Source organism: Clupea harengus, chromosome 13 (assembly GCF_900700415.2).
Source record: "Clupea harengus chromosome 13, Ch_v2.0.2, whole genome shotgun sequence".
Taxonomy (NCBI): Eukaryota; Metazoa; Chordata; class Actinopteri; order Clupeiformes; family Clupeidae; genus Clupea; species Clupea harengus.
Window position 1 is genome coordinate 26,247,496 of NC_045164.1, and position 12,500 is coordinate 26,259,995.

Consider the following 12,500-nt stretch of genomic DNA (forward strand, 5'->3'; position numbering starts at 1 on the left):
GGCTGGGTTGGGCAGCTGCGGTAAGGGGCATCTAGAGGCTGGGGGTGGCGGTTAGAGTAAGGATCATCTAGAGGCTGGGGGGGGGGGTGGTGGTTAGAGTAAGGGGCATCTAGAGGCTGGGGGGGGGGGGGGGTAGAGTAAGGGTCATCTAGAGGCTGAGGTCTTCACCAGCCTGCTGGCCCAAACAAACATCACCCCACCACAGCTACGGCACACATCTGAACACGGACACTAGCTGCAGAATGCAGATAGAAATGCCTCGAAACAAATCAAAGCAGCCTCACACGCAGACAAACACACAACACACAGCCCTAAGAGAGACACACACACACAAGCCCAAAAACACCATGGCTGAGTACACACACACAGACTAGAGGAGACAGAAGTCCACTGAGCACAGCTGATCATGATGGAAGATGCAGACCCCTGTGTGTGTGTGTGTGTGTGTGTGTGTGTGTGTGTGTGTGTGTATGTGTGAGCGTGTGAGCGTGTGAGCGTGTGTGTGTGTGTGTGTGTGAGCGTGTGTGTGTGTGTGTGTGTGTGTGTGTGCCGTCCCCTGACTGAGCTCAGCTCTGCTGGATCATGATGGAAGATGCAGACCCCTAACTGGCACAGATCATGATCTGGTTTTATTGGATTACTGTAAGCGGAATTGCTCTTTTGTCCGTTTGAAAGACAGACATACTTGAAAGGAGGCCAGGAGGTGTGTGTCTGTGTGTGTGTGTGTGTGTGTCTGTGTGTGTGTGTGTGTGTGTGTGTGTGTGTGTCTGTGTGTGTGTGTCTGTGTGTCTGTGTGTGTGTGTGTCTGTGTGTGTCTGTGTGTGTCTGTGTGTGTGTGTGTGTGTGTGTGTGTGTGTGTGTGTGTGTGTCTGTGTGTCTGTGTGTGTGTGTGTGTGTGTGTGTGTGTGTGTGTGTGTGTGTGTGTGTGTGTGTTCTCTAAAATGTAAGTAAAAGGTGTGTGGAGAGTAATGGGAGGAAAAAGGAGGGAGGGAGATCAAAAAAGAGTGCTAGACCTCAGGGTCCTTCTCCTCCCTCTCCACCAGCCCAGCTCTGATTGGCTGTCCCAGCTCTGACTGGCTGTGTTTGGGGGACATTCATTCCTTTAGTCCGGGGCTCTGATGGTGTGTGTGTGTGTGTGTGTGTGTGTGTGTGTGTGTGTGTGTGTGTGTGTGTGTGTGTGTGTGTGTGTGTGTGTGTGTGTGTGTGAGACAGGGTGGGGCTGCATAAGGGAGCTATGATGTGAGTGCATTATCAAATGTGTGTGTGTGTGTGTGTGTGTGTGGTGGCCTCCCCACACTCTCTCCCTCAGAGACGGGCCCTGAGCTGTAATGGTGTTGAGCGCTCCTCCGTCTCCAGAGTGGGCCATGAATAATGCATCAGAGAGGGGGGGCTGCATCTTCCTCACAACCGGCCGGTCCGTTCCCTCACTCCGCTGGATCCTGCCTCCATCGCCCTGTGTGTGTGTGTGTGTGTGTGTGTGTGTGTGTGTGTGTGTGTCTGTCTCACGCCGCCATCGCCGCGTGTGTGTGTGTGTGTGTGTCTCTCACGCCTCGAACCCCGCCGGACGCGCCGGTCCAGTGTGTGTTTCTGACATCCTGAGCTCACACTCAGAGGCACGAGGACCATGTTCCGGTGTGTGTGTGTGTGTGTGTGTGTGTGTGTGTGTGTGTGTGTGTGTGTGTGTGTGTGTGTGTGTGTCTCTCACGCCTCGAGAGAAGACAATTATTTTCAGAAATTGTGAAATTATTTCCAACGTTGACGTGACTGGCCAATGCTTTCTTTTGGGGGGGGGGGGGGGGGTAGAGCGGAGGAGGTCACAGACACAAGCCGGTTGCTACGGTTCAACGTTCACAGTCGCCGTTAAGCATCATTAAGCATCCATCACACAATCTCAACATGACGGAGGCAAAAGGGGGGCAGGAGCAGCGAGAAAGAAGGGGGGGGGGGGGGGGGGGGGGGGTGCCGCCAACATGGAGGGGGAACAAACAGATGAATAAAGAACAGATGAACAGCAGAGGTGAAACGAAAAACAGGAACAAAAAGCAAAACCCAAAAAAGGATGAGATAGAAAGTAAAGTTCAGATGAGGTACCATTGGTGCTGAAGATGAGATGCTGTTCTCTTTGGTGCTGCTGCTACTGCTTACTACACTGTTTTTACTGTTGTTTGTCTGTGGCTGGGGTGGGAAAAACAAACACAAACAAACAAACAAACAAACAAACAAATAAAAAATGAGTTCTGATTCTAATATTTAAAACATTGCAAGAGACCTTTAAGCGACTGCCCTAAGCCCCCCCCCCCCCCCATTTCCTCCCTGTGGGTGTCCCAGAAGGCATCAGTCTATTGTTAAGGGTCTCCAGCCCATCTACAGGATAGAACAACACACACATCCTGAAGTCTGAGAGCCCCTCGGAGGCCCGCCTCTCAAGCGTCCAGTTCAGTCTTTGTTCTGGCCTAATCACAACAGCCAGTTTGCATTCAAGGCCCATCCATCCTGTGCTGAGCGAGCCTGGCTGCTGAGATAATGTGGTGTCTGTGTGTCTGTGTGTCTGTGTGTGTGTGTGTGTGTGTGTGTGTCTGTGTGTGTGTGTGTCTGTGTGTGTGTGTGTGTGTGTCTGTGTGTGTGTGTGTCTGTGTGTGTGTGTGTCTGTGTGTGTGTGTGTGTCTGTGTGTGTGTGTCTGTGTGTGTGTGTCTGTGTGTGTGTGTGTGTCTGTGTGTGTGTCTGTGTGTGTGTCTGTGTGTGTGTCTGTGTGTGTGTGTGTGTGTGTGTGTGTGTGTGTGTGTGTGTCTGTGTGGCATTGCAGAGCGCTGTGGGTAAGTGGTGTCTGGGGTAAACTGCACATCTGAATGTATTTGACGCAGACTGTTCCTCTTTAAAACCAGAACATGACCGTCTCTTTAGAGCGTCAAAGCAAATTTGCGGCGTGTTGCGGAGACACACTGGCATCCTGGCACACATTAGCATTCTTGGAGCACAAAGTGATGCTCTGCTCTCGCTCTCCTCTCCTCTTCTCTTCTACTCTCTCTCCCTCCCTCTTTTCTCTCGCTGCTACCACTGAGAGATGTTTTGAAAAGTGACTGTCTGAAGTGCTTCTGTGTCTGTGCGTCTACCTCACAAGACTGAAGACTTTTCTTATTGAAGCCTACAAGCTAAAACATGGATACTGTGGACGTGACGATATATATTTTTGTTTTGGTATCCACACGTATATAAAAACACATGCATTTAAGGAACTGAATGTTGATTAAACCACTGGACCTACTTCTGGGGGAGAGATGGGATTAGTAACCTGCTGGGACAAAACCATCACTTCAGCACTCATATGTCTACAGACAAGTCATGACTCAAAAACACCATCTTATCCTGCAGGTGTGCTGCACCCGTCAAAGCTGGTAGGACAACACAGCCAACACTCATCCTGCAGTTTGACCAACCTACACAAGACCGCGGGCCTGTGCATGCAGTGAAGGGGCCTTGATGAAAAGGGTTTTCTTTTGGTTGTTCTTTTTTTTTTATTCTGAATAACCTGACTGCAACGGAGATCACGTGGATGCGATGCATTAGGTCGTGGCAAGGTCGATGCTTGTGAGCAGGTTTTAGTTCAAATAAAAAGAGCAGAAGCGGGGGGGGGGTTAGGGGGGGTGGTGCAAAGACATGGGGCCAGAGAGGTGAGGGATCAGAGTGGTTAGCTTCAGAAATCAGAAAAAAAAAAAAAAAATCAGCTCTGTTGGAGGGAGAAGGGGACACGCCGTACACTCAGCACAGAGCACAGAAGGGAGTGGAATGTTGCACGCTCCTGATCTCAGACGTGTTTGTGTTTGTGGGGGGGGGAGGTCAGAGGTCATGACTGGGGAGATGCTGCTTGGTTGGGTTGGACAAACTAACACCCCCCCCCCCCCCCCCCCCCCGCCCCCGACAGGCTATAGCGGGGCAGACAAGTCTGGCGTCTAATGTGGTCAGGAGTTTCCTCTTCAGGAAAGCGTCCCCACGTTCCAGACGGGGCCCTACACCTGGTCTGCTCACACACGTCCCCACGTTCCAGTCGGGGCCCTACACCTGGTCTGCTCACACACGTCCCCACGTTCCAGTCGGGGCCCTACACCTGGTCTGCTCACACACGTCCCCACGTTCCAGACAGGGCCCTACACCTGGTCTGCTCACACACACACACACACACTTCAGCCTGCTGGGTGCCTCTGGCGTATCCGACACACACACACAAGCCCAACAGAGCTTCAAGTCTTAAGGCCCGAGAGAAATTGCCATGGAAACCAAAACAACAGGCTCCAAATTAAGTAGACAGGGCTAACGCAAGACCTCTGCTGGAATACGTGCCAAGCTGATTGGCAACATGGGACTGTCACGGATAGACTCGGTGAATCAGACCTATTCTGCGTCACTCACTAATTGGTGGAACTGTAATTGCCTTCATTCCTCTGTTGCTAGGTGCTATATTTCTGTTCACGATTTGTTTTGCAATCAACCAAAGACATCAAATTAAATATGAAACACCCTTAGGGGAAAAAAATCAACAAAAAAAAACATGGGGAACAACATGTACAACACAACTGACAATGAAAATAAATGCTGAAGTTTAAAAAAAAAATGAAAACAAATATCCCAATAGCCCTTACTCTTGTTGCAAGGCCAAACCTGCAGTCATAGGCTCTTCATGCGTTACCATGGAGATGGGGGATCACCTGATGCTGTGGCATTACCATGGAGATGGGGGGGGGGGGGAGAATCACCTGACGCTTTGTGGGTGGGCACAAAAGGGAAAGTTCCTCTGAGGACCCTTTCAGAAGGCCAGCCTGAAGGTACTGAAGGACTAGTTGAAAACGTACTGAAGGACTAGTTGAAAACGTACTGAAGGACTAGTTGAAAATGTTCCCATTTCCATAAGACGCTGCTGCTAGCTCTTGGCCTGGACTGTGGCCGTCCACTGCAAACGCAAAACATGGCCACCAGTCTGGTGGTTGCAGTAGTCCTCCCCCCCCCTTACTGTGTGGCTGTGAATGTTAACATGTTCACTGGGTATAGGGAGGCTGGGCTGGGGTGGGGTGGGGTGGGGGTGGGGGGGGTCCTCTGTGAGGTTTCAGGGGGTCAGTGTGAGCTGGGGTCTCCCACAGACAGAGCAGCTTGGCCTGGCGGCCAGAGAAAGTACTGAGACATGGATGGTAGTGGATGGAAAACAGAAGGGACGGGAGTGGTGTGTGTGTGTGGGTGTGTGTGTGTGTGTGTGTGTGTGTGTATGTGTGTGTGTGTGTGTGTGTGTGTGTGTGAGTGTGTGTGTGTGGGGGGGGGGTGTGTTTGTGTGTAGGAATGATTGTAAAGAAACTGGAAGGAATAAGACATTTTCTAGAGCAAGAAAAGAAAAGAAAACAAAAAGAAACAAATGAACCCCCCTTTGGCTTGTCAACTAATAGAAATTGGAGAGAGAGAATAAGAGACTAGATGAGGGAAAGAAAAAGAGAGAGGGAGAGAGAGAGAGGGAGAGAGAGAGAGAGAGAGAGGGAGTGCAAAGACATGGAACAGGTCTCACCATTAAACAAACACTGGAGCTGGACTTCCTTTTCTGAACAGATTGAAACAGAGGCACAGGGCGGAAAGAAGGGAATCATAGGGGGGAAAAAAGCAAATAAAATATAAAAATAGAAAGGAATATTGAGCTGCCAGTTAGAACATCCAAGAGGAAAGAAAAAAAAAAAACAACAACCACAAGATTGTTCAGAGAAGCAAATAAAGTGGCAGAGGGGATTGCTGTAATTAATAAGGGGTGGGGGGTGGGGTGGGTGTAAATCAATAAACATGGGATTGGATTAGTAACATGACAACTTCAGCTATGTTGTGGGTTCAGCTGGAGCTCGCTGCAGCCAGGTTTGGGTTCGACTGAGTCCTTGTTTGGTGTTTTCCGTTTTGGTGACTTTGGTCATTCGGCCCTTGTCAATCATGCCTGGCCACTGCATGCACTAAGCCCTTTGGCAAACACGTCCCTAGACGACCCCCGCTGACGACCTAGACGACCCCGCTGAGGCCCTTGAACTCTTGTTTAACGCAGGCAAACACCAGGCAGCACCCTTAGCCCGCTAACATCTTCCTCCAACCACAGGCACAACAGTGGTAGCGTACACACGGCGCTAACATCTTCCTCCAACCACAGGCACAACAGTGGTAGCGTACACACGGTGGAAACCTGTTCAGGAGTGTCAGTTGACTGGCATGCGTCTTCACCACTGACATTTCATTGCAGTTTTAAAATAAGTACGACTGCCGACTGCTGACTGCTGACATGGTTGTCTGACCTGAGCTCTTTCCTGTCGCTACTGCTTGACATGTCTCAGTCCGACAGACTGAAGAGTCTCTTTCAGCGGCGCACCAGTGAGCAACGCCAGGCTATCTGCGTGACTCACTTGACCATTAACCCTGCACGCCTCATCAGCGAAGACCTCAGATATGGTCGGAATGATTTAATCCAATTAGACGATGAGGAAAAACGTGGAAGTATAATTAGCTTGGATGGCTGTGTGGACATGGCTCTAAAGCGGATTTTAGGACCTCACAGCAGAACTCTGAACTGACAGGTTAAAGCAACCATGATGGGTTTTGGCTATGGAATGATTAACGCTCATGTGTTAATTCAGATCATTTCAGATGCACAGATTCAGGGTCCGGAAGAGAGTGAAGCCTTAACACTGGCCATCACATGTGTACCAGCGCTGACATACTGCCTGCCTGGTCATTTCAATGAGCCGTGGTCCTACTGACCAGTGTATGCAGATTACAAAGCCACAGGCTACACATTATGACTGGCTTTATGATGACACTTGAAAACATTTGGAATCAAATATAGGCTTTTAAAAGTGATGTATAACAAGGTAAAAGAACAACACCGTAATGCATGATCAACGTATTAAAAAGTTTCTCTCTCCTATGGTACACAACTGCTTGTAAAAGACAGATGGAGAGAAAAGCAAATCAAGAAAAAGAAACAAAACAAGGATTAAAGAGAAGACTGAAAGGACCTTCATTAAAAATAAAAAAGCAGAGAGCTGGACTTACCTTCACGCCGTCCGCTTTTTTGTTCAGTAAACTTTTGCACGCTGAAATAAAGAGAGACAGAGGAGTCAGACACCACACAGCCAAACCAAGAGCGCCAGCTAGCTTCAACAGTCCATGCATTTACAGCTACGTCTGAAACCGCCCGCGCTGGGACCAGCAGCAGTGTGAGAAGGAAGACCGCTCGCCGATCACTGTCCCTGCAGCTCAGGCTGATCACTGTCCCTGCAGCTCAGGCCGATCACTGTCCCTGCAGCTCAGGCTGATCACTGTCCCTGCAGCTCAGGCTGATCACTGTCCCTGCAGCTCAGGCTGATCACTGTCCCTGCAGCTCAGGAGCAGGCTGGCTGGCTGGCTAGAGGAAGACAGCTCGCCGATCACTGTCCCTGCAGCTCAGGAGCAGGCTGGCTGGCTAGAGGAAGACAGCTCGCCGATCACTGTCCCTGCAGCTCAGGAGCAGGCTGGCTGGCTAGTGATGAAGGATTGCCGCCATGCTTGGTCAGGCTTATTGATCTTGAAGGTTTCATTGTCTCTAAGAACGACCTTCAGGGATTTCTTCAGGTCCTGAGCTTTGCGATCTCCAAAACAGTTTCATGTTACGGTCTAACACTTGCTTAGGTTGCAAAGGAACTTGACTCCACTGCAACAGGAAGTGCCCATGACCGCAACAGGAAGTGTCCATGACCACAACCTGACCTCTGTGAACCTCCTAAGTGGTTCACCTCGTGACACTACCCACTTTTCAGCAGCACCGTGTTACTCTAGAATGAGTGTCTTTATCTAGAGTTGTTCGTTTCAGACAAGAAACACAGCATACGTGAACATAGGCCAAAAATCAGCACATTCAAATCCAGCCATGTTTACCTGGGCACCCTATGCGCACTGTGAGCAACTACTCGGCACACGTACCTTTAGTGGGTTACTTCGCCATTTAGTGTGCATGTCAAATCTGCTGCCACAGATTTTAACCAGTTTATGTGAAATGAGATGCTTTTACAGGACAGTGCCACACACACACACTTTACAAACAGATGTTTCACACACACACACACACACACACACACACACACACACACACACACACACACACACAGACGTGGACACGTAAACACAGACATACATAAATGTTTCTATTCAGGACATACAACATATTTTCTGTACAATAAGCCGCACTGGAGTAATGTATAATATGATATACAGACTATTTTCAGGACTGCTGTCCTCTTGATATTCATAACAAAAGGTAAGCAGGTCTTCAAAGGCTCCATCAATGAAGTTATGATATCGTGCCAGTTTAAATGCTGAGTTGTGTTTGTCTTTTTGGTCTAACATTTGCTGACCGCATTGATCATCCTTACATCCTCGATTCAAACCGTTCCATATTGGCCGATCAGCTTTTCACTTGTTTTTGTGTCTCCGTCATTAACACTACACAGGGTAGCACAATAGTAGCCTTCATATTGTATGTTTAACCGCACTGTAGTATACAAGGCAGCTGAAACTGTTAAGACTTTACTAGATATTATACATTGATGCTATAGATTGTCCCGTTGTAAGAGATACTTTTGAATGTACAGTCAGGTCCATAAATATTTGGACATTGACACAATTTTCACCTGATTTGGATGTAAATACCCTGAAATTAAAAGCTGAAAGTCTGCACTTAAAGCACATCTTGATTGCTTCATTTCAAATACATTGTGGTGGTGTACAGAGCCAAAATGATGAAAATTGTGTCAATGTCCAAATATTTATGTACCTGAATGTATATATTAGGTAATTATTCCCTCTGCACCATGGTGTAAGGTGCAACACAGCTGGGGATAATCAATGCATGCTCTTCTAAAGCAAGCACTCTCCCCGGATAAATGCAGATCGCTGCACATTCATTACAGACGTCCATGTTGGACGTCTGCCGAGTTTCATATGAACCTACTTGTGGAGGAAGATTAATTGTGACGTAACTCACTCCAACACATTTATGCCAAAAAGCAACTTATGGTCCAGAAAATATGATAGACTATTGGATGATACACTATTGGATGATACTGGTTATATCTTCTGATAAAATAAGCCTCAATGTCCCTTACCTTCAAAATATAAAAAAATGTAGGAAGGAGGACAAAGAAAAAAATATATAAAGATTAAAAATGATCACTGGTTTCTTCTAGAAATACATGACAGAGGATGCAGGCAAAGAACAACAATGACTCAAATGTTTGCAGGCTTTTTGAGAAGCTCATCCATGCAGTGACAGGGTGCCCAATAAGCATGCCTCACACACACACACACACACACACACACACACACACACACACACACACACACACACACACACACACACACACACCCCTCATCCATGCAGTGACAGGGTTCCCAATAAACGTGCAATAGAACGAGATGCAAACAAACTCCCCTTCACTAGAGAGTGTTATTACACACACGTGCTCACACACACACGCTCACACACTCACACACACACACACACACACACACACACACAGGCACACAGGCACACAGGCACACACACACTCACCCCCCACACACACACGCACACACACCTCCCACACACACGCACGCACACACACACACACACGCACACGCACACGAGTAAACTGTGAAGTAAACTGTGTGACAAACTTGGTGTTGACGGCTTCGGTTTGTTTTGCCACAACAGAGCATCTTACAAACAGGGTTTCTGGATGACATGCCCAGACATTTATTTTTGGATGAAGCGTTAAACAACAGCGATGAATATGCAAGCCGCAGGGTTACTTCTGAAAGAGGAAAGTTAGGAAAGAGGAAAATGTGCCCACAGAACCTCCCACACACCCACACACGCACGTACATGCACACACACACACACACACACACACACACACACAACCATGTTCTATTGGTCCTCCGAGACAAAGAGTTGTTTATGACACGGTGGACGCATTCACAGGTCAAAACAGAACAAAAACAAACAGACACACACACACGCACGCACACTAACACACACGCACACACAAGCTACAACTACATCTATGGAAAAAAAAAAAGATATAAGCGAACCAAAGTATTCTAAACACAGAGCTCAACGCGCCTCCATGTTCTCCAGGTTCATGCAGACAGACACTCCCAGGCATGCTGGCAGAGATGCCCCATGATGCAATGCAGCACACGTCAGTCACGATGCAGTGGTCATGAGCACCAACTCATTTCAGGTCTGAGAACAGCGCAGGGCAGTTGTTGTGGGGTGGCGCACACACACATACACACACACACACACACACACACACACACTCAAACACGCACAGACAAACATGCCCGCACACACTTTAAAAAAACGCGCAGACACACACACATCCACACTCAAACGCGCACAGGACAAACACACATGCACGCACACACACACACACACACACACACACACACACACTCAAAAACACACGCACAGACACACACACACACACACACACACACACAGACACACACACACACACACACACACACACACACACAGACACGCAGAAACCCAAACACGGCTATTCTGTCAGATGGAATTGTTATTGCCTCGCCGTGCCTATAGATCTTAAAAGGTAGCTTCAGACTGGCTGTGCATTCTGCTGCCTTTAAATCAAATTGAGTGAGAACACCTGAAATGGCTGTGAGTCATGAGGGGGGGTTGGGGGTGGGGGGGGGGTGGGGAGAGAGAGAGATCACACAGGAGGCTCAGGCATCATCACCCAGAGGATCTCAGCAGAGAGACAGATCACACAGGAGGGAGGGACAGGCTTCATTCATCACCTAGAGGATGATCTCTCAGCCTGCCGGCCCACAGCACAGATGCACCTGGCCTCGGCTGAACCGCCACAGGCAGGCAGGCAGCTAACTACATTACTGCACCTGTGTGTGTGTGTGTGTGTGTGTGTGTGTGTGTGTGTGTGTGTGTGTGTGTGTGTGTGCGCGTGTGTGTGTGCGTGTGTTTTTGAGTGTGTGTTCCTGTGTGTGTGTGTTTTTGAGTGTGTGTTCCTGTGCATGTTGTCAGTGTGTTTGGTCTAATAAAACATGCTAGGCATCTTCTTCATCATCCATCATACTATAATGTAAACGGCGAATTATGTGTCAGTTTTACGGCAGGTTGTGATCTAGTCCTCATTTGGGACGTGTTATAGGACGACTGGATCAGCAACTAGAGATAGATAAGCCCTATAAGAAAGGCCATCTTGGGTATAATAATAATTAGATTTGTGATGTGTAATTGCATAATTCTATTGATTACCCAAAAAACACCAATAAAAAGTGTTAAACATAAGAAAGGCCATCTTACTTTCAGGTGGTGAGGTCGCACCTCTACCATAACCGTGAATAAACGGATGCCTTTGTATGTGTGTGTGTGTGTGTGTGTGTGTGTGTGTGTGTGTGTGTGTTTAGTGTGTGTGTGTGTAGTGTGTGTGTGTGTGTGTGTGTGTGTGTGTGTGTTTAGTGTGTGTGTCTGATGTGTGTGTGTGTGTGTGTCTGTCTGATGTGTGTGTGTGTGTGTGTGTGTGTGTGTGTGTGTGTGTGTGTGTTTAGTGTGTGTGTGTCTGGTGTGTAGTGTTAACAGGGGAGAGAGAACTCATAACATGTGGGGGTCGTGCTGGGGGGGGGGGGGGGGGTCGGGGGTCGTGCATTCACGAGGTCGGGGCAGAGACTCCCCCAGGCTACATGCTGGCAGAGGGGTGGGTGGGCAGGTTAAGTGGGCAGTGCCAACCTCCCCCCTCCACCCCCCTCCCCTCGGGGACGTACCTTCCTGCGCCAGCGAGGCAGTGCTGGTGGTGGCCGAGGCAGGGCTGGTATGCTGCCGGCCCACTATTGGACAAGAAAGGCATTCCGTTGGGAGGGGCCAAACAGTCAGGAGGCGGGGCCTCGTAGAGTGTCTGTTAACTTACCTTTACTTTTGCCCACTTTCTCATTGACCGAGCCAACAGAAGTAAAGTACTGAGTGTTAGGATACGACTAGGCTGGCAGAGGTAATGCACTGAGAGTTAAGATAAGACTAGGCTGGCAGAGGTAATGCACTGAGAGTTAAGATAAGACTAGGCTGGCAGAGGTAATGCACTGAGAGTTAGGATACGACTAGGCTGGAAAGAGCTCACATGCTGAGCACAGGGGTCAGCAGGACCTTAAAGCTGTTTTGACTTTGAGGGCGGTCACACCACATCAGTCAGTCAGTTAGGAGTGTGCATGCAAATTTAATCTGGGTTCATTTGAGAGGAAATAAATTAAAATAATGACATCTCTGGTCATAGAAGGACTGTTGTCATTACTGTTACTGAAATATTATTGCAACAAAGCAAAACAATCGACCAACTGTACAGAGCTATATCTCTTTCTCCAGTAAAGACAGTCTTGACTGTCATTCAGACTGTTCTAGTCCGTGACGTTTAGTTGTGTAGGGTCGTGTGCAAAAACGAGC

The 12,500-nt window shown here is 48.5% G+C and overlaps 1 protein-coding gene across 1 annotated transcript in view; it reads right to left on the minus strand.

Moving 5' to 3' along the window:
- camk2g2 (calcium/calmodulin-dependent protein kinase (CaM kinase) II gamma 2) overlaps positions 1–12,500 on the minus strand; it is an 85,808-nt gene that overhangs the window by 24,805 nt on the left and 48,503 nt on the right. The window contains exons 13-15 of the mRNA XM_042709640.1: positions 11,831–11,893; positions 7,061–7,101; positions 5,544–5,576 (exon numbers count right to left, since the gene is read on the minus strand). Coding sequence (XP_042565574.1) covers positions 5,544–5,576; positions 7,061–7,101; positions 11,831–11,893 — 137 coding nt within the window. The remainder of the gene's footprint in view (positions 1–5,543; positions 5,577–7,060; positions 7,102–11,830; positions 11,894–12,500) is intronic.